General features: G+C 40.5%; 1 protein-coding gene across 6 annotated transcripts in view; it reads left to right on the top strand.

Annotated features, from left to right (window-relative positions):
* Positions 1 to 23,059, top strand: part of SPAG9 (sperm associated antigen 9) — a 72,153-nt gene that overhangs the window by 4,797 nt on the left and 44,297 nt on the right. For 4 of the 6 annotated variants that reach the window (XM_081184530.1, XM_081184528.1, XM_081184529.1 and 1 more), the window contains exons 2-4: positions 3,965 to 4,085; positions 12,083 to 12,153; positions 19,488 to 19,582. In XM_081184530.1, coding sequence (XP_081040656.1) covers positions 3,965 to 4,085; positions 12,083 to 12,153; positions 19,488 to 19,582 — 287 coding nt within the window. Of the gene's footprint in view, positions 1 to 3,964; positions 4,086 to 12,082; positions 12,154 to 19,487; positions 19,583 to 20,059; positions 20,480 to 23,059 lie in introns of those variants that run through there. The other 2 variants (XM_081184532.1, XM_081184531.1) reach the window with 1 other exon arrangement.

The raw sequence follows: 23,059 nt of genomic DNA, 5'->3' as shown, positions 1-23,059 counted from the left end.
GTCTGTATGTAGTGGTGAAGTGTGAGCAAATAGAAATACATGTGTGCCTTTTTTAAAAATAGCGATGCCAAAGTATCAGTCATGATGGTCTTTGCTTTTGTTCAGTGTTCCTTTAATGCATGTGGTGATTTCTCATAACTGATAAGAGTTTTCAGAGAGTGAGGTATAATCTTGGTATACTAGAAAGTTTCAGGAAATGGAAGAATCAAATGACCAGCCAGAGGTTTGCATGTGACTGCTAAGTAATGACGTTGCTTTTCCAAAATGAGCACTCTGAAAAATAACTTCAGTTGAAAAGGGATCTTTATATCTAAGATGTTCCAAAACAAAAAAATAGATCTAGATGCTCTTCCTTCTGTGTTTCCTGTGCCCTGCAGGTTTTTTTGCTACTTTTTGAGTGGTGGTTTGCCTATGAATCATCTGACCATTTGTTCCTTCCAGTGATCCTGTATTAGGCTCTCCTGTTTATCTTCAAATGTTTGGTTATTTTAAGGGGTCTCTAGGGATGAATGGGGTGTGTGGTAGAATTAGCCTTGCTCCTCGTCTCCTTCCTTTCTTTAAATCTCCTGAGAATTGCGTATTTTGTGCAATCTGTGAAGGATCCCTCACAGACATTCCTTGCTTCTTGGACTGTACTTTATATGAAAGAGGGGGAGTGAGAGAAGGCGGACTACAAAGAAATGGCAAGCCTCTACCACTTCTGGCAATTGACAATGTTTACATTTGGAGGATCAAATCTTGGCTTTAGAAGCCAAGATATAAATTCACCTTCTGCACCCACAAGAACCTCCTTCACTTCCTCTTTGGGGTGAGTAGGAAAGCAGTCCAGGAAGCTTTTGAACCCATGGCTTAATATCCTGGCTTGCTCCATGATTAAGCATAGTTTCTCAGTCCCAATGTAATGGGAGGCTGTGGTTCACTGTGGCTTCCTGATTTGTTTCCCTGCTTTCAGAAAGGGAGGGGTGCAGGGACTTTATGTGAATCCTTGATTTGAAGCCCCAAACCAGAGAACATGCCTATTTATTTTTAAGCAAGTTCAGTATTGAGCCATCATAACATTGTGTTTGGAGAGGCTCTGAGATGTTGATCAGTGCAGGAAAATATAAATCAGAAGCATGTTATAGATGTCTCAGAGTGGCGAGGGCCTGCATGGAACAACTATTGCAAGTGAAGTCCTCCTTTTCCGCCTGTGGTTTGTTGGCAAACAGCCCTCATAAACCACTTTTACACACTGTTGTCTGGTACAGTAATTGTGCGATGGTTTTGTCACAAAGTTGCCTGAATAGTTATTTGGTGTATATTTTACAAGTTTGGGGGGCCTTATTGGTCTAGTACATCCTTGAATTATGATAGTTTTCCTAACTGTTCTGCTGTTTTCATAGGAGAGAGACTTGGTATGTTAATACAAATAGTATTTAAAGGAGGTGGAGGCAAGAACTCATTTATTCTGTTAAATTTCTTAATTTCAGAAGAACACTTGAACTGAGAGTTGTTTACTCTGCAATGCCAAAAATGAAGTGCTCTTAGAAAAGTAAATACTGTATGCCTTAACAATGGCATTCCTTTGTACAACTAATATGTATGAAGAATTATGATAGGTCCATGCCAGAATGGTTCACAATGTTAAAGACTCAATGTAAAATGAGTAAGGGATAGCTAAGGGAGAACAGTCCAGCTTACTTCTAAATAAAAACTTTTTTTCAGGTTAGCAATTATCATTCAGTTTCAGCTTGGACCTTTCGTGGTAGTTCTAACTTGCAGCTTCAGGTAATTGTATTGTGACCTGAAGTTAGGCAGCACTAAGGAAGTGTAGGATCTATTGCTTTTATTGGTATAGAGTGTGATAATGACAGGGTCAGAGGGAAGTAGGTGATCTGATAAGAGCTTTCGATGAAGACTTTTAAGTAGTGTAGAACTACCGTATTTTTTGCACCATAACACTCACTTTTTTCCTCCTAGAAAGTAAGGGGAAATGTCTGTGCGTGTTATGGAGGGAATGCCTACAGGTGGCGGGGGGGGGGGGAGAGATCTGCTGCAGTCGTGAGCAGAGGATCCATGGTTCCCCTTCCTTCCCTCCTCCGTGTCTCGCTTTGAAACAGCAAAGCGGGAGAAGAGCCGCTGAGTGGGAAGGAGAGAGGGACAGAGAGCCTGCTTCTTTAAAGGAGCAAAGTGGGAGAGGAGAGGAGCCTTCTCCCCTTAAACCCCTCTTCTGTTCCATTTTTGGGGGGGTTCAGGCCAAAGTTGTTGAGGTTTGTGAAGAGCTCTAAAAGAATTTCTCCAGACTGAGTAAACTGGTGGTAAAATGGAAATTTGCAAGTGCAAAATGATCCACAAAAAATCTAAATTTCACGGACTCTTGGGGTCTGAACTGGCAACAATAAGACTTTGGGGTCATAGAGGATAGCTCAAGGAAGATGTCAGCCCAGAGTGCAGCAGCTGAGAAAAAGGTGAATGCCATGCTGGGAATCATTTGGAAAGGGATTGGAATGTCACAATGCCATTATGCAAATCTACAGTGCAGCTGCACTTGGGGTAATGTGTACAATTCTAGCCGCCTTACCTCAAAAAACCTATGGTAGAGCTGAAAAAGGTTTAGGAAAGGGCAACAGAACTGATCAAGCTTACAGCTTTTGGAGGCTTTTTAGTTTTCGAGAGAAGGCAAGAAAGAGGCAACGTGATAGAAATGCCTGCAATCATGTCTGGTGTGGAGAAAGTGGCCAGAGATAGGTTTTCCTTCCTTGGGCAGGCTTCCTCAAACTCGGCCCTTTGTAGTTTTGAGACTACAATTCCCATCATCCCTGACCACTGGTCCTGCTAGCTAGGGATCATGGGAGTTGTAGGCCCAAAACATCTGGAGGGCCGAGTTTGAGGAAGCCTGAACTTGGGGGACAGCTGCTGAAGCTGAATGTTGGAAGATTTTGGGCAGACCAAACAAAGTACTTCCTCACATGGTGGGTAGCTAAGCTACAGATCTTGCTTCCACAAGAGCCATTGCTGGCCACTAACTTAGGTGGCTTTAAAATATGACTAATTGACGTTAGATTAGGTTGAAGCTATCAGTGGCTACTTGGCATGATGGGCTAAGTTCTACTTCCATTGTTAGAGACTAAAGGTAAAGGGACCCCTGACCATTAGGTCCAGTCGTGACCGACTCTGGGGTTGCGGCGCTCATCTCGCTTTATTGGCTGAGGGAGCCAGCGTACAGCTTCCGGGTCATGTGGCCAGGATGACTAATCTGCTTCTGGCAAACCAGAGCAGCGCACGGAAACACCGTTTACCTTCCTGCCAGAGCGGTACCTATTTATCTACTTTCACTTTGACGTGCTTTCGAACTGCTAGGTTGGCAGGAGCAAGGACCGAGCAACGGGAGCTCACCCCATTGCAGGGATTCAAACCGCCAACCTTCCGATCGGCTAGTCCTAGGCTCTGTGGTTTAACCCACAGCGCCACCCCCGTTAGAGACTACAGGCCTCTAAATACAAGCTGCTGGGAATGACAAGTAAGAAGAATGCTGTTGTACTTTCAGGTTTCCCATAGGCATCTGGTTGGCCACTGTGAAAGCAGGATGCTTCTTATGTTCTGAAGGCTGATTGCCACAAGCAAAAGTTTCTTCCCTATGGTGGCCCCCTGACTATGTATTTCCTTTCCAATGGACCTACATTAGACTTCTGCATCCTAGGCTTTTCAGAAAGGCCCAGAGATCTCCCCCTCCACCCCACTTGACCTCCCAGGCTTTATGTTAATTAGCTGGGTGATGTTCTGATTGAATTATGTTCTTTTGGGGGTATGTGGGGTAGATTTTAGGTTTTTAAAAAATATATACAGTATATTATTTTTTCTTTCATTGTTTCATTGTTCAAGTAAGCTGCTTTGGATGGGCATTTGCCCCCCAAAGAGGCCTAAAAATATTTTAAGCAACACATAAAATGCACATGCCCATGAATATTTTGTTTCTTTTTTGAAGAAATTTATTGAATTTGAAGATTCTCAAGAACAAGAAAAAAAGGATCTGCAGATAAGAGTGGAAGCTTTAGAGTCGCAAACCCGGCAGCTTGAACTGAAAGCAAAAAACTATGCTGATCAAAGTAAGTGGGACTTTATCAGTGGATTATAACTAATTATAACCATTGCATGGTTTGCATGATATTTTCACTCTTATCTTCTAATAGAAAAGAGCATAAAATGACTGCACCAGTACAATTCACTAGCGGGAGTGTTTGCCTTTTCATGTATGTATGTGTGATTTAAGTTTTGTTTTGTGTTGACTGATGTCCAAGATCATCTTCTCACTAACTTTGTTAAGACTTTCTTGAAGTGCAGTTTCAGCTTCTTTTCTCACCCGAAAAACAATGGGTGATATCCAACTACAGAGGCCCACTTGCACAATAGACTTCAACACGTGCAAATGGGATATCCCCCTTTTCCCCCCGCAGCCCCACAAATCTGCTGTGGAGTGTTTAGAGCAGAAGATCCTTGCATTGGGCAGGACTAGATTATTATTGTTCTTATTGATTGATTTTATGTGCTGCCCTATACCCAGAGGTCTCAGGGCAGTTCACAGAATCTTGCAGTCCCTTCCAACTCTGCAGTTCTATGATTCTGTCATTCTGTGTCCAGAAATTTCAAAGCAACCTTGATTCTACTGATCTTACCATTCAAAAGTGGCTAGGAATCTTGTTAATTTAATGTTAGCTATGGCTCAGAGTTTCTTAAGCTGATAGAAGGGCCTTGGGCTAGCTAGCCCTGTAGGATTTCTTATTTGTATAGCTGACTTTATCATATCACAAACTACTTTTGAAACCCCTTTCAAAGCAGTTTACCTTGTGGCAAGAGGGGATGGGGGATGAGGCTATTGCTAAAGTCTGAAGTCTTGTCAGCTGATGGAACTTGTTTCATAGTTCCTTGGATGCAGCTCAAGTGTGTTTTTGTTTTTAATTTAACCAGTAGCGAATATTTTGCTGCTACACAATTGGCAAGCTTATAATTGCTCTCTAAGGACACTGGAGTGGTTTATTAGCCTCAAAGTAATTCTGGGAGATAGTCATATGTAACATCCTTATCCATGGTCAGCGGAGCATATGATAAGATTGTATCCCATCCTTCTCCTGGTTTTTCCATGTGAATTCCTGGCCACTTTAAATATGGCTGCTGTTTTAATGCTAACCAGGGTTTGCTAGGATTACTAATCAGGTTCAAACCTCAATTACAAATCTTCTATAAGAGGGAACTCTGGTTAGTGCTAACCGGGGTTAATGTTGGTGCTGAAATAAGTCTGTAGGCCCCCAAACAGTGACCTGGAATGCAACCCTCAAGTGAATGGGAAGTTGCCTGTCAAGTGTAAAACATTGTAATAGAATGGCCCAGTCACATGAATTCAGAATGTGCAGTCCCTGACATGGATTTTAAAAATGAATAAAGGGGATGGAAAAACTAGCCACAGCCTTTAACCTTTAGTTGCCCATTGCAACCCACCTCTGCCCCCTTTTTCTGCCTCTACCAGCATGATGGTGTTGTGGTTGCGTGGATGGGGTTGTGATGAGACTGGGCACAGAAGGGAGTCAGGTCGTGGAAGCAACCACTGATGTACAGCTGCCTTATTTCAGAACCAGCTGTAACTGGCACTAATCATGAATCCAACTGCTGCAATGTACCTTGAGTGGCTTGATCACCAAATCCCATTAGAGAAAATTAAATCTCCTCTCGCATCTTGTCTCATTCTTGTTTTAACCAATAAAGAAGAATCCTCTCTAAAGATTGCCACAGAGTTTGTCGTCATGCTGTAATAGCAAAGGAAACACAGAATTGTGAAGCTGCTTGCTGCTTCATCTTCATGCTGAGAAGTCAACAGTTCTTTTTGAGACATTGCCCAAGGCTTGTGCTTTTTGAAAGCTTCTCTTGCTATGAATTTATGCACTGGATTACCTAAAAATGCCACTTGGGATATCTTTTTGGCTTCCATTACTTGTTTTGCAAGGTTATAAGTAAGGTGATGAACTAATGCTTTGAGAATTTCCAAAATTTGGAGAGCTTTGAACTATAGCCTGAAAACTGTAATGCTGAGAGCTGTTTCTCACAGTCATCTACGGGGAAAAAGAAACATATTTGTCATGAAGTCGTAAATAAGTTGTCCACTGTTCATTGAAGCTGCCCAGCAGGTTCTTAAATATTTGGATGCATTTCAGATCTCACAGCAAATACATGGTAAACACAAGGGGGAAATGAAGACCTATATGCAGTGGAGGGCCTCGGGTTTATCAAATTGTCTAGGACACAAACAGTGCAGAATATCCTCAATAGCACATTGATACCATAGCAGCTAGCTGTTCCGGTTGATCTTAAATGCCTGTTTGCAGTGTTAGTTTTGAGCTATGAAATTTACTTTGGAATATTGCATGGATGTACCTTATTATAAAACTGGAGTTTCATCATTGGTTATGCTATTAATCCATTTGGTTTAGGTTTATAGACAATTAATACTTTGAGAAAGCAATCACATTAGTCAAACTTGCCTTCTTTGGTCCTCACGGTCTATAGCTTTAAGAGAACTTCTGTTGCAGTTGTGGAATTAGTTCTAGGAACTGTGTAGGTTTTGCCCTTTTATGACACCTGCAGTTTTTATGTGCCACTAGGCCTGCTCACACATGTGCTTTGGCTGATTTAGGGACCATGTATGTGTGGTTCTTACGTTTGTGGTTTCTGTTTATGGATTGGGAATCAGATGCTTAGTTCCCTGATCCAATAATCAACTTTGACAGTATAGATTTATCTGCTTGGAGGATTGAAGTAGCAGAGTTTGCCTCCACCGTACCCCAGAGTGGATTGATGGTGTCAGATCTGAACTGATTGACTAGTCAATCCTATGTATCTCTACTATCTCTTAAAGAAAGCTATCAGGTTTGCTTGGAGATTTTACTCAGAACTATGTGCTTTAAAGAAATCTGTTTGTTATTTATTATTTCAAATTTATAGTCTACCCTCCCCCAAAGGGAGCCTAGGGCAGCTAACAACCAGTATTAGAAACTGAGATATGAAAGCTAGGAGCTAAATGGCACCTTAAACCTGAGTTGTGGACACCACAATGGAATGTCAGAACCTATCAGCTTGCCTTACACTGCAGTGATTTCTTGGAAGTCGACCAGGCAGGAATTTCTCCTCCCACACCCTCAGTGGCAGCAATAGTGGCAGTTTTAATCTGAAATCTTAGGTGCAGTACCGCACCCAGAGCTCAGAAATTGCTCGCGTTAATGAAATTCCCAGTCGCAAAGTGTGCCTAGAACAATAGGAGTTTCACACGCTGATCACAACAATAAAATTACATTAAAAAAATTAAACAACACTGCTCAGGTAATGTAGACAGTTAGTACCAGCAATGTAAAAGTTTCATAAAACTACAGTTCAAAAGCATGGATAAACAGAAGTCTTTTGACACATTTCCTGAATGCATATAAAGTGGGAGACAGACTGATTTCCATTGGAAAGGGGGTTCTGTAGCTGGGGTGCTGCCCTGCCTCAGTTCCCTGTTTGTTGTGCTTCTCCTATTGATGAGCTGTGCCTTGTCCACAGATTGCAAATTTGAGGCTGGAAAATGCTGGAGAAGGCACATTTTCAGTTCGGTCTCAAGTCATTTGGGACTCTTTAGGGGAACATATTAAACCTACTCTATCCCTGTTTTCCCAAATGTGAGTGTGAACACTTGAAATTGGAAATGGCCCTGTGAATGTAAACATGACCTTCATCTATTTGGATCTCTCACTTTTAAATTTTATTGCTGTATTTAAACACAGGGAACCTCTGTTGAGACCATACTAAATAATTTATTTAGAAAATGTTTACCCTCCCTCTCTCAGATTTGCAAGATGCTTCGTCAATAAATAATGCATCATAATGTAAATGAGGGGTTTCTGCTCTCAATGAGTGCTTTGAAACTCTTCATATTGCCCTGAACATTCCCAGGAGATTTCTGTGTGCTGCTGCTGCTCTCAGTTAACTCTCTTGCTACCTTTGTTTGATTCTCTGTGAAGGCCTCCAGAGAATGACATTCCAGTTTTCCAGTTACATTTGAATATCTCCTGATTTATGGGGTGTTCAGAAAGAAACGGTGCAACGTTACTAAATGAAATGAAATGCATCTTTCTCCCACATTGCTTTCAAATAGCATTGCCTGAAAGCAACCACCCACGAATCACATTTTGGCTAAGGTGGAGTTGTGCTGGTGGATTACCAGGGTGGGCAGAGTCAGAGCAGCTCCTCAAGGTCCTGTACCTGGGCAAGAACAAAGGTGATCTTGTATATCCTGCAGCTTTCAGGTCATGGCAGTTGAAACAGCCAGTGGATGATGATGGTGATGATGATGATGATTTGGCCAGTGGATTATTCAAAAAATGTGCAACTTACCTTTGCCCAAACAGCAGCTTATTTTCCTGTACTCTTATACAGAGGCATACATGCCTGCTTGTATGTGCTGACAATCAGTGTTAGAAACTGGGATGGAAAAGCTGGGAGCCAAAGGGCTTCTGGGATCTGGGTTGTGGATCACAAAACAGAATGTCTAGTTGCCACTGGTGGGGGAGGGGAGTCGGCCGGCAATACTTCTTATTTATTATTTTAATAAGCATGAATTAATCTGCAATTCACATAAGTGACATATTGTTAATATCTTATTTTTGGCAGAAATTGTTAATACATGTTTAATTTGGTGTTTACAATAAAAACATTGGGACCATACTTTGGTTTTCAAAACACTCTGCTCTTTATTGCTAAACTCCTTAACGTGTTGTCTATCCTTAACATAAACTTCGAGGCTTCAAAGCTGCATACATTGCAGTAATCCTTGAGTGTCAGCCATGCGCAAAAAAATGACACCCAGACTTATTGAAGTGCTCGCAAATGGAGAATATTTAGGCGCAAAATGTACCTGGTATCCTGCTGACAATGGTGAAATATTTTAAGGACTCTTAGGAGGAAGAAAGTTTGTTTACCCTGCTGACTAAGAATGGGACAACTGGCTAATTTAGAAGGTGGTTACTTTAAGCCACTAATAAAACACTATTTAGGGGATATGGAAACTTTAGGGGTCATGGAAGGCTTTTGAGAAGTGGGATGATTTAGTTGTGGATACCTGTCTTAGTTTGGATGAGAAGGGATTGGACTAGATTAAGTGGATCTTATAAGTGTGTGTTGTCGCCTGCGTGTCCTGCCAACCTAGCAGTTCGAAATCACGAAGTGCAAGTAGATAAATAGGTACTGCTCCGGCGGGAAGGTAAACGGCGTTTCCGTGCGCTGCTCTGGTTCGCCAGAAGCGGCTTAGTCATGCTGGCCACATGAGCTGTACGCCGGCTCCCCTGGCGAATAAAGCGAGATGAGCGCCGCAATCCCAGAGTTGACCACTACTGGACCTAATGGTCAGGGGTCCCCTTTACCTTTACCGGTCGCCTGCGTGAGTACATGAAAAAAAGAGACTCTGTGTGCTGTCCATTGTTGCATTCACTTGTGCAGATATCTTTTTTTAGAAGGCAGCAGTGAAAAGACTCAGTTCCTCTGCTTCAGACAGGTGGAAGAAAGTGGAAGCAATAGGTTGTTTCATTTTTGTTCCACGCTTCTTAGTTCCTCTGAGGAGTTTCATTTTAGGGAAAGCTTTAACTGGCTGAAGTACCTGGTGAATCTGTCGTGGCAACAGAGCCAATTTAGCAGGGTGCTAAGTTAGACTTGCCCATCTGTTTCTGACTTGACTTTAGAATAGCAGGGCTTTGTTTCTTCCCCAGTGTCTGCTTTCAGTGGACCAGCAGATGTTCTGATTGCTATCTTGTTAGCAAGGAAGTGTTATACTCAAGACTTCAGGTAGCCAACCTGTGACTCTCTGGGTGTTGTTGTATTCCAGCTCCCATCAGCCCCAGCCAGCATGGCCAAAGATCATGATGGAATTTTTACTTATTATTTTTTAATAACCTGTGTAGCCTGCTTTTCATCACGGATGTGAAATACAAAATAAAAAATCTGGGAGGCCACTGGTTATTGACCTCTGCTCTAGACCTATTGGATCATGAAGCAAAATACTCCGGGGATTGTGTCCATGTATTTGAATTTTCTCCCCCAATTTATTCATGCTGACCTCACCTGTTGTTAGCTGGTACTGCTGTTGATTTTGCAATTTTGACTATGGTTTGGTTTGCATGACACACTAAACTGTAGCTAAAATAAACTGGCTTAAGGTGGACAAGTAGTTTGCTGGTGCACACTGCTGAAATTGCAGGTGCTTCCCTCCTTTCCCACTCCTCTTGCTGCTACGCTGCCATGAAACAAGCCATGGTCTGGCTTGTCGTGTTGTCTGAACTGAGGCTTGTGCTTTGTTTCTGTCCAAAGAAAGCACAAATGGCGAGCTGAACATGAGGCATTTGTTCACAATAAACCATTTTAAACAACAACAACAACTATGGTTTTGTTTTATGTGATGTGTGAACTGGGCCTGTGGAAGACAAAGTATTGATTTTGAACAGCGCTGGCGATTCTTGTGCTTATGTGAGTGGGCAACAAAGATCACCTAATGTTCAGAAAATTGGTGCCTGTTATGCAAGTAGATGTAAATTGACTAACACTATATAGATATCTAAAAGACACCAGCCCTGCTTATAAGGCAAAGTTATCTGTTGTTGACTATATCCTCAAGTCATTGACACCTTTTACTCTGCAGGTATCTCTACATGTTGGCAAATTAGCAGTCCACTAGATGGAGCAGAAGCTATAGTTGTTGGATGGCTCAGTAAATAGGAATGGTTACATTTTGCAGCTGTGGACTAAAATGAAATGAATGGGAAAGATCTGCCTGCTTGGTTCTTGTGTTTTGTAGCTGCCAAGTGGGGAGAGTGGCTTGAAATGGACATGCATTAATAGCTGTAAATGTACTCTGGGTGGTGTTAAGGTCCTATATAAACTATAGATCTGTTATGAGTTCTTAATATGCATATTTAAAAAAAGAATGAATAGCACTTTCTAGAAAAAAGTGGCATCTTCATATATAATGGTTGCTATAATAGAGATGGGTTTAGTAAATTATTTCCTGAATCCTGCATAGGGACCTAGGAGCCTAGGCACAATACATCTAAATACAGTGGTACCTTGGTTCTCGAACTTAATCCATTCTGGGAGTCTGTTTGACTCCCAAAACTGTTCGAAAACCAAGGCATGGCTTCCAATTGGCTTCAGAAGCTTCTTGCACCCAAGCGGAAGCCGTGTCGGACATCTGGCTTCCGAAAAACGTTCGCAAACCGGAATGCTTACTTCCAGGTTTGCGGCATTCGGGGGCCAATTTGTTTGGGAGCCAAGCCATTTGAGAACCAAGGTACCGCTGTATTTCCTAAACATGCCATAACCGTTATATGCAATCCAAATTGGTATCTCATTTGATTTGGCAAAACAGGACTCCAGTTGGTGAGGAAACACTTGAAAATTAGGAATACTAGGTGATGGTGGGTACTGTTGTGTCAGGCAAACTTGTTCACTCCATCCCAGTTTCTCTTAATTTCTTACTTTCTCTTGATAGTATGTGTGGACTGACAATGGTATGTTGATTTGATTGCCTTTATAGTACAGCTTGACTCCCTTAATAATTTTTAGTACTGGGAGTGCACTTTTAGCATTACAAGAACCCTGGTGGTTGAATAGTCTGGTATAGCTCTGTCCACTTGTTGAAGAGCAGCTAGCCTCCTTGTTAAAGGTGAAGGGGCAGGATGCTTCTTCCATGTCAATCAGGCCCTTGACTGGAGAGCTTTAGTGAGCAAAGTTCCTTGATTCTTGTTGGGCAACCTGAATTTCTTCAAGAACAGTGGAGATTGGATTAGGCCCTGACTCTGGGACTAGGTTTGGTGTTCCCTCCAAATGCCCTGGGCTGCAGCCTGACCTGCTCAATGCTCTCTTGAGAAAGCATTTGGAAGAGGAAGAAAAGCAGGAGCACAATTTTCTAAAAAACAGAGCAGAGTTGGTTTCTGTATGAATAGCTTTGAATTGTGGAAACCGGAGATGATGTCTGTAGACTCTGTTACTGTGGCTGTCAATGTCTGTTTCTGAGTGAATTAATTATCTTTTTCAGTTACCAGACTGGAAGAGAGGGAAGCAGAACTGAAGAAAGAATACAATGCTCTTCATTCAAGACATACAGAGGTAGGTAATGAGATATTCCTTGGGACTTGGTGGGAAGGGCATCAAGGGAGCTTCTACTGCACCCGTGTTTGCCGAGGGCTCTCCAAAGCTTTTGCTGTGAGTTTTTGGAAGGTTTTCCGTGTGTTCATTGAAATCCTTTATATTAAATTGTAGGGCAGAGCCGGATTGATATTGGCAGCATGCATGATCCTAACATGATGTTTGCTGAGATTGAGGGACGGGTGGGATGCAGGCTTATTAGCTTATTAGCCTAGCGGGAAACCAGAGTTCCCTCTTAGTTTGTTTCAACTCTTTCTTTGCTTGAAAAGGTAGTCTGTCACCTTAGATAGTCATGTCACCCATTATGTTTCAGGTGACGTAGAGAAAGACCTGATGATTAGCAGTCAAATTTCTTGAGATATGCCAAGACCCTCCTTGGGGAGTACAACTTACTTTTATTTTATTTTCCCCCTGCAGCTTCTCTATTATATTGCACATTTTGAATTTAGTACAAATATTCTTTGTTCAAAATATTGATAAATCGAACTGCTTATTTGCAAGAACAATTTGGCCAATGTAATTATGGTCAAGTTGATATAAACTTGTATTAGAAAAAAGCCCTCTCTGTTGCATGGAAACCAGTAGAAAAAAAACTAAATTTTGTGACCAGTATTCATTAGCAGACGTGCATGATTTTGTTGGCTAAGGCATGTTTCATTATAAGGCCTTCTGACTTGCTTGAGGCATTTCTAGACAAAGACAATTGGGAGCTACACCAGGCCTCAATGTTTGCTCCAACACCTCTTGCTCAGTAACAAATGTCACTTACTGGCAAATTGGAAGATGAGGAATTCTGAGATGGCTGGTCCATCTCCCCGCCCTGCACTAAGTCCCTCTAATAATAAAATGGCTGCCCATGTGGTTCTGTAGGGGCAGCCATGTATTTTTCTTGGCAGAGTCAGCATGTTGTAATTTGCAGCTCCATTTTCAATGTGTGCTGTTGTAGCAGATACAATTTTTAGCTGCTTAGAGTAGCTATTGCCTGTGAGGGAAGAAGAAAAATAGAAAAGGCAGCATTTGGAGAACTTCATAACAGTGTCAGTATTCGGAAAACTTGAAAAAATCAGATCCAGGAGCTCTTTGAGGAAACCTGATTTTCTAGATCCATTTCAATCGGGGGTTTAGGCCTGGTTTTTGTCACAGAAACTGCTTTGATTGCCCTATATGATCTGTGTTGAGTGAGGGACAGGGAAAACGTGTCCTTGTTAATTCTCCTTGACCTCTCAGCTTGGAATCTTCAGCTGGTTCAGTGACCAGGTTTCTCACTAGGACAATTTGAGTATGGCATGCCAATCCTGACCCGATTGCACTGGCAACCAATAAATTTTTGGGCCCAATTCAAAGTGCTGGTTTTGATCTTCAAAGCCTTAAACAGCTCAGAACCACAATACCTCAAGGACCACCTCTCTATGAACTGACCTGGAACGTGTAATCATCAGTTGAGGCCCTTCTTTGTGTGCCTCCTCTGTGAGAAATCCAGAGGGTGGCAACATGAGAACAGGCCTTTTCTGCAGTGGCTCCCTGTTTGTGGAATGTTCTCCCCAGGAAGGCTTGCCTGGCACCTTCATTACATATCTTTAGGCACCAGGCAAAAGCATTTCTCTTCTCGCAAGACCTATGGCTAGTTAAACAGTCTAAGGCCTTTTAAACTGTGTGTGTTACTGTTTTTGCTTCTTACTATTTTATGTATTTTTAATGTTTTTTTATTGTAAACCACCCTGTGATCCTTGCATAAAGGGAAGTGATTTATTTATTTATTTAAAATAAAAACTCGAAGGCTGATCATGTTCCAGTATGTACGTTTGAATGGAGATTGATTGAATTCCTCAAGCCAACTCTAGATGTTTTGTGTGCCTGATGTTGTCAGCTTGAACTTTGTAACAAGTAGAAAAAATGCAGGGTACAACAGCTTTATATTTTTTGCTTTAAAGAGCGAACGCAGTCTTACAAAATAGTATTGTTGCCAATGCTGCAGCCTAGGTCCTGGTTGTTAGAAAAACCCTTGGCGATGAAAAGGGCTGTGAAAGGAAAATGCATGTACTGTTGGTGTTGATTGCAACCAGCAAAACCTTTTCCTTCCACACAACTACTTATGTAACTGATATGTTGAGTCGCCCGTTGACAGATCTTGACATTATGTGAGTGGACATAGAGAAAAGTATACAGTAGTAGGAGATAAATATTCAGCTTGATAAATAAGGATGAAGATCTGTAGGCTTTTAACTTCATGTGATTAAGATAGCAATGCACATTTGGCTTCTTCAGGAATATTGTGTAGGACCATATTTATTTTTAATCCATTTTTTCAGACATCAGTTGTGAGTCACTCTGGGATATGTTAATAATTCTATACAGTGCTGGTAGCTGGCGCTTGAACATAAATGAAAATGAGGGTTTAGCGAGCAGGAAGAGCCTGTGACAGGAAGCAGTTCAGACTCCAAAGCTGCAGCAGAGCAGAAGGTCAAGAGACTTCTGAAGAACCCAGAGAGTCTCTCTCTCCTGCTGGATAATGGATAATGAGGAGGGCAGAACAGAGAGCAGAGGGAAACATCCAGGAAAGGAGGAGCCTTAGTAAGGGTGGAAGGCAGGGACCTCTGTCCTGGCAACCGCTCCATAGGGGCAGGACCTACTGGGAAGTGTTGCTGAGTTGTATGCCATTTCCTGGAATAAAGAGTTAACTTCACTGACAACAGAGCCCTGCGTCTTTCACACTGATTTGTGTCTATGACTCCCACCCTGACACTTGATATGTCTCATTCACTTACTTACTTAAGGTGTGATAGCCAGCTAAGTCATACTTTGGGTAGACCCACTGAAATCAATGGGCAAGTTATAGTAGTTTATTGATTTCAATGTGCCTATTCCAAGTATGGCTTAGTTGGATATCATTCAAGGCTATTATTAATGTATGTCCAGCCTGGCAAGTGTAATTGAAAAACTTAAATGATCAAGACTTTATAAAAAAAAGAACAGAGCAGCAACTCTACAGCTCCAAGATATGAATACGATTAGAATATTGAAAGATCACATTTGATCTCAATAATGGAAACTAACATCTCTGCTATTTTTTTAGGTATGCTCTCTTTCTTTGCTATGTCTGGTTACATGTGCTGATTTGGTTCAGCTCTTCCTTCAACAGTTGCAGCAGTGCAAAACCTGCTATTTTAACAGATTTTGAGTAATTACAAGGATTAGAAGGACTCATCTCTAGGCTACTTGTCATAGATTTCCCTCCTGGAGAGCAGCCAAGTATGAACAGAATAATTGGTTGCAAGCACATGAATGAATGCTGGTAAAATTGAAGCATTAGTTTTTAAGATATGATTGGAGCAGTTATATTTTGGGTGGGGGAGGAATTGTGTACCACTGTCCAGTGGTTCACATTGATCCATCTCTGCCTTTTCGTGACTGTTGACCAACACTCTCTGTTTTGACTTTATGTGGTCACCCATCCTTGTTGCTTGAGTCATAGATTACTTCAGGTCAAGAAGGTGATAAATTTACACTGACATATATATCTTTGGGAGAGAAACAGATTGTCTAAAAACAGAACTAGCAAAAATATTTCTGTGTTAATGATCATGTTTGGCTGTTTTGGCTACATGGCAGTCTATGTGCTACTTTTGATAATATTTTGACTTTTGTGAACAGTAAGCTAAATAAATTTTTATTCCTGGTTTATTAGCCAGGGAAACACATAACTTGATTATTTATGAGCAAATGTGGTTAATGCTTCAACTCTTGGAAAACCTAAGTTTGATTCCTGTCCCATCACACCTTTTGAACATGCGTAAAACAATTTGATTTTCAACAGAACCACCATGTTAATGAAAAAAAGGATAAACACATTTTTGAAATGGAATTTCCTTCCAGATCCTGGTGGGAAAAGCTTATTTGTAAGTTACACAGACCTTTCTCCCCAATATATTGAACTAGATGCATTAAATATCTTGTATTACAAGGATGCAGGATCTGTTGCTCTTCAAAATCTTGGGCTGTCAGCCCCAGTTGCTATGGCCAGGGACCAGGGATGGTGGAATTGCTAGTACAGCACCATCTGGAGGGTGCTGGGTTGGGGAGGCTGATGTATTCTTAATTTGGAAGGGTGGTTTGTAATAATAGCAGGTATGTATAAATCCCTGGTTATGAAATGATAACCAGAAGGATAATTATGTATTTGTTTTGTAGACTTTATCTTCTGTTGGATTATTTTTGAATGATGAGTGGGTTACAAATTATTCCTCTTTAATATTCTGCATTTCAGCATAAAAAAGTTTGGGCAACAATTGCAAATATCCCAGTGAGGTTAACTTAATTGAAGCCATTACATTATCAGTACTGGCAAAGCAAAAGTCAACAATAGCGTCATAACTGTTGCTGTTCGGGGTGCTGAAAAGACAATTGAAGAAAAAGAGCAAGTGGAAGCCATTGTAACTATTCTTACATAGCTCTGCTGTGCTAAGTGCATGTAGCTTGTGTCACTTATCTATTGTCTTGAAAAAGTCTTGCTACTCTTCCAGTGCTTGTCAGCTGACAATGGTTATTTGTAATACTGAACGAGTTTAATGGTTCATAGTATGGGGGTAGCAAATAAGCAGGGTTCCAACCATGAGCCACTGCAACTTGAGAAGACTAACTTTAACATTTGCAACTCCCTGCTGTGTAGAAAGCATGATTTCTCCCTACTACAGAAAATCTGTCACTGTATAGGATTTCAGCAGAAGCTCCTTCGGGGAATTGGGAACCCCATTCAAGATCCAGGAGAATCATCACCTGAGTATCCGTTATGAAGGTGTCGGTCTCCCAGACACAATTGAGATGATTGAATTTTGAGTGTTGACAGATGTACTGGAGTGATACGAATGTGCATAATTTTATGGCTTCTTCTCTTCCCAAAATGTCAGGGACAAGTTAACACGCACCACCAATTTTGGAGTAAAGAAGAAATAGTTTGAGGGTGTTGTAGTCATATGTGGTTACATGGGTTGGGGCAGGGAGAGATGCATTTTTTGAGGAACAATGAAGGTAATCTTTATGCCTCCATAAATCCGAATTGTAATATATGACTCTATTCTGATATGGTTGGCTGTGTCTTCTAAAATCTGATATGAAATGGCATACATTGAAATTTTATTTATAATTCCTTTTAACTGTGCATCCGGTTGAACTCTCTCACAAGCTTTATGGGCTATGAGTAAATCAATTTGTAAGCTGAAGAACTTTAAGTACCTGAAGTTTTTTTAGACCCAGTAACAAATTGACTCAATACATTTTTAAAATCAGATATTTAAGAAGGTGGTACACATAGTTTCAATTGTGGTATAATTATTTTTTATGGGAAGCAATCTTGTAGGCATATATAGCAGAAAAGTGGAACATGAGGAAAATGAATAAATTAATCATTTGCATAGCAACTGCACATGCCAGTCCTTAATGGGAAAAATAATGTTGTATCCAGTGCAGCCATTTTATTCCAGTGTAGATTTTGGTGACATGCAGGGAGAGGAAGGGAAACAAGTTTGGATATTGTCCTTAGTGTAAAGAAATAGTATTTTAATGTTTTGAAGTTGGTTTGTTTATTGTTTGTTTGTAAGTCATATTGGAAATAGTTGTGTATTTTAAAGGTGGAATATAAATGATAAATAATTGTCATTATATTTCCCACTGTGTTTTAAAAAGAAAGAGTGGCAGCTGTGTCACATGTGTTTGAGATGCAGAGTATTCACAAATCACTTAGACATTCAAATTGGCTGACGGTGCAAACAAGACCTCACAATATCATCAGTATAACAATGTTAACATTTTTTAAAGTATTCCATTGGTAGTTATTAATGGTAAACACTATTTCTTCTGCTTCCTTCATTATTTGGGCACTAGTAATGCAGAACTAACCGCTTGCAGCTTAGAGCTTAATCTAAAATGTCCCCGAAGGCTGGAAAAAACAATCATGTTGCATATTGAGTGACCACAGTGTGATATTATCTGATGTGATGGTTTGTTCAGCTGTAAATAGTTTCATTTGCGCTAGTTATTAGTTCTGCTGTGGAGGGAATTGTATTAAAATGTTGCCTATTGAAAAAATTGTATTTTCATGTTAAGGTCATATGTTCCTTCAGAGAGACTGAGAGATTTTTTCCCCTATATGTTTTAATCTTAGAGATATTTTAGGTACCTCTTGTAAAGGTGCATCTGAATCCTGTGGACATGTAACTTTTTTCTCTGCATCTTCTTGTCCTCCGTCATGGCCAGAAATGTTCAATGTTTCCCTCGTTGACTCCTTCCTAGCCACTTAGGGGAAACAACACATTTAGAACACATCTTCGGAGAGAAGATTTAAAAAAAGCTTAACAAACCTCTTTAATTAAGTTACCTTACCTTGGAATTTGGACAGGTAGGGCACAATTTCAGACCCTTGTGGAATGGTGGTGCCTTAATTCTCAGATTAAAAAGAAGTCCATGGGGTTGCTAGGATCCTTTGGAGTACATTTCCTTGTGCTGAAAACTTTAGAGAGTACAACTGGGTGAACTGGGTCTGGAATCAGCCTAGTGTGACTGATTATGGAGCCACACAAAATCAACAGATTTGGGATGAGATGTGATGGAGGATAACATGCCAAGTTCAAGGGGAATAAAATCGGAAACTATTTGACATTTTACTTTTACCTTATTGCTTTTAAGATGTGATGCACCTAGGATCCCACTTCAGTATAGAGCAGGTTTCAGGCTCATATCTGCCCTGCTCTGCCCTTTGTACATGAAAGAAAGCATAGGAGTCGTGCCTGACTGCAGAAACCTGTTCATTTTGCAAAATACATGAAAGATACGTGTACTGTGTGTTTTCTCAGTTTACTCTTGCATCTCTTCCACTCACTGGGCCTCCTGTCTATTCTGTCAATTTGCACCCGGGTGAAAAACTATTGGTGTGTATTTGTATTGTGCTGCTCAGATTGCTGTTTGCATATGCTGGAATGGGGACCTTGGAATAAGCAAGACAGTCAGTGTAAAAGATCAACGAATAGCCTTCTCAAGGTGTGTTGTCAAGGTGAAATTTCTGTGCATACTGGGAGGGGAAAATAACATTGCTGTAAAAAAGATATTTAATGGTAAAATGTCTTGATACTTGGGTTACTTCATAAACGGAATTAAGTTTATGATCCGAAAACAAAATACTCATAGTACCTTAAGAGAAGGTTTATTCTTTGGGGCAGGTGGTGGAGGCATATATTGTATTTCCATTCTGCTTAAACAGATATGAATAGTTTTCTAAAGTAATCCCCCCTCCTTCTTAATAACAGATGATTCATAATTACATGGAGCACTTGGAAAGAGCCAAACTTCATCAACTGACTGGGGGTGACCAGCTAGAACCCATCATGCACAGTAGAACTAGGTAAGCTTTACTGATCTTTGGCTGAAGATAATCTATTATATTTTATCTTAAAGACTTGGTTCTTTGTCTTCAAACATTAGGCTGAATGATGGGGTGGAATTATTCATAATTGCAGTATAGGAGGGGTTATCGGAAGGGGCGGGTTATGTTTTTGCTGTTGGGACACTTCAAGGCCTGGACTGGCTATCTGCTAATATTTTAACTTTAAGCTTGTACCCATATATCTGGTATGACAAGCTGTCCCTCCTTTTCATTTTCAAAAAAAGCAGCAGCGAAAAGATGAGCAATTAAAGGTTTTGAAATAATTGAATCGTGGTTGTCTGATGTGTACCTTCGGGCACATGTCTGTGAGAGGGCGTCTCTGGCGGAAGCTTTGTGACTACATTATGTAGATGTCGGAGCCTCCCATCCAATGAACTGGAGCTGAGCAGCCGAGGTTTGAAGTAGTGGGGAGGAGAAAGAGGCGAGCAAGCTTGCTTGTATCTTTAGGTTGCTGCATAGATGCTGGGGAGAAGAGAAGCAGCTCCATGGTGGTTTTTTCTCCCGGTTAGGTGGGGGAGGAGAGTGAGATGATGTCATTTTGCTTTGGAGCGGCTGCTGCGGAAGAGAGTGGAAAGCCGCTGCTGATGGCATTGTTTTTGTGGCAGCAAGTGAATGACAGACACTCACTACAAAGATACTCCCTTGTCCCCTGCGTAGCCTTGGTTCTTGCAGTTCACCATGCCAGCGCAGCGCCATGAGTCCTGGATGCATGCTGCTATTGGTGTTTGGCTTCGTTGGCGGGGCGGTGGTCATTAATTCAGCTATTTTAGTCTCTCTCTCTGTTTTGCTGCTTGTGCACTTTTCTATATCCACTGGCGTGCCAGCTCTGACGCAGAACTTACCAAGGATTCTCAGGTACCCTGAACTACGGAGCCTTCTGTCATTTTTGCTGTATTCTTTGTTCTCTCCTTCCCATTATTTCTCTTCTCTTGGGAGGGGAGGCAGGAAGGAGAGGGTGGGACGATGCTAATCTCTTAAGTGTCTGTTTCAGGCAGAATCTAATCTCTGTGTCTAATCTCTGTGCAAAAATCATAAAATGCCTGTTTTAAAATGTAAAAATTGGCTTCATTGTGCTTTTTTTGAGACTACAAAGTCATTTTTGTTTTTGAAGGCTATTAGCTTTTCTCTTTTTATTGCTGAATCCTGTAAACGGCATAAAAGTGCTATGTGAATACATTGTGGACAAAGCTTGTATTCACTGTATTGTCAGGTGCTTGACTAATGCTGGGCAGCCTTGCTTCTGTGGTCGTTTAGGCCTTTCATTTATTTGGTCTGTGCTTTACTCCAGAGAATTCTGCAGAATCTGCTAGCGGATAGTCTGTGAAACTATTATAATAGCACCTTTGCATCTTTTTGTAAATCGAATGCTGACAAGCTAAGGTGTAGACTGTAAAGTGAAGAAATAGGGTTTAAATATCTTGAATTATAAGAGCAATGGCAAAACTCTTTTCATAGGAGATTGTAATTTGACCAGTAATATGGCTTTCTGAAAACTTCTGTTATGTATTTAAAAGTATGTAATCCAGTACTTTGATGCATCAGGGCAGAATTTGATTGTGCTTAGCAAGCAAAAGTAAAAAAATCAAAGTGCAACTTTTTACAATATAGCAAACACTGTTTCTAACTTTATTATGGCTAATATAATTAGTAGCATCCATACTACCTATTGTGAATAATTTTACCTTTGTTGTTACGTAAAAAAAATGTTGTTATGTAAAGTGAGCTTCATCCATGTCTTTAAAACAGCATTCTTGACCAAATAGACATTGCTTTACCTCTGATTCTTAGATTCTGCTGGGGGAGGATTCCCAAATATTTTATGTTACCCCAGAATTGCAGGGGTTGGACTAGGTGACCCTTGTGGTCCCTTCCAGCTCAACAGTTCTGTGATTCTAAGTGCAAGAAGGAATGATGAGGTAGAACACCACCAAGGGAATGCAAGAATCCGATCTCATTAGAGTTAATTTCACATTAGCGGTAAAAGAAAATGTAAAGTTTTATTCACAAGGATCTGTGTGGTTCCCTTGGTGTGTTATCTTCTAGTAAGCTTTTAATACTTCGAATGCATATGTTTAGACATAATGCTAAACCAGGTTTTTAGAATATGGAGTTTGGAATATCATTCAAACCCTAAAGTGTAGTTAATATTTTCTGCTCATACTAGAATTAAACCAACTTCATTAACTGTGGTGTGATGGTCATAGAATCGTAGAATTGTTGGTTTGCTTCTGCTAAACATAGCTAAGATTAACCACAATTTGTTCAGATTCAGACAGCATGGCAAGCTACAGATAATTAAAAAGATGCAAAAGTTTCTAGACTCCTCACTGTAGGAGGAGGTGAAAGAAGGAGCTTGCAAACCCAGGGAAAGGTTAGGCTCATTTTTGTAATTCTAAACTATGGTTTAGCATTACATCCAAACCAGCCATGTGTGTTGGTGTTTTCAGTATTTTGCCTGTTGTTGAATATGGCTTATCTGCAAGTACTTTTTAAAGGTTTTGTAGTAAATAGAAAATTCAGATCATGTACGTTTGCCTAGAACTATAGAGAATTTGGCTGCAATCCCTCATAGCTGTAATTTTCAGTAGCTGACCGCTAACCTTTACTTGGTTTAGTGGATTAACAATGAATGTGTGACTTTGTATTGAATCAATGGTATGTTTTTAGATAATGGCATTTACAGAATAAAAAGAGCTCTTAATGTTCTTTCATGGCATGGCATGTGTATATAGGAAAATGCTGTGTGGGAGATAGCATTTAAGAAGTCCTTAGTATACTGTACTTCTTATTTTGAGTATTTTTATTACAATGTTTTGTTTGTAGAATTCAAATATTTATAAAATAATATTTATACAGCAGTAGAAAACATCAAGAGTAATTAGTTTTGGGAAGTAGTTTTGTAGCAGGGTACAACAGGCAAGTCTTTCCAAGGTCATTCTGGTTTCTACATTTAGCAGATGCTAGTCTGTGCATCTTGAATCTCTTCTCTCTTTGACAAACATGAAAATTAATATTAAAAGTAGATGAAAAGTTGACCTCAGAGCTTCCTTTAATTAAAAAAAATTTTTTTGACATGCACAGTAAGAAGATCATTGGTTAGCATGTTCAATAATCTCAAATGTATGTGTCCTGGTCCCTTATCTTTAAATAAATTTTTTAAAAGGTAAAAAATACTTTGCAGAAATTGGCGTTCTAACACGCCCTGTGTGTAAACGAGTTGACTTCATTTTGAACCCAGAAGGAGAGAGAATTCTCACCTCCTCATTCAGGATTCTCCAGTCGCCTGTTTTTGACCCTAAAATGTAGCGTAGTGAAACTTTATCAAAATAATTTGAAGAAGGCATCAATAACACAGGCTTAAGTGGAGCTTCTTCCCCTCACTCATATGCTTTTTACAAATGTAAGAATACTAAACAAGCTACTTGAATGATTTCT

Source organism: Podarcis bocagei (genome assembly GCF_964188305.1).
Source record: "Podarcis bocagei genome assembly, chromosome: 2".
In the NCBI taxonomy this organism is placed as follows: Eukaryota; Metazoa; Chordata; class Lepidosauria; order Squamata; family Lacertidae; genus Podarcis; species Podarcis bocagei.
The sequence above is the reverse complement of the archived record's forward strand: the minus strand, read 5'-3'. Positions and strand labels throughout refer to the sequence as shown.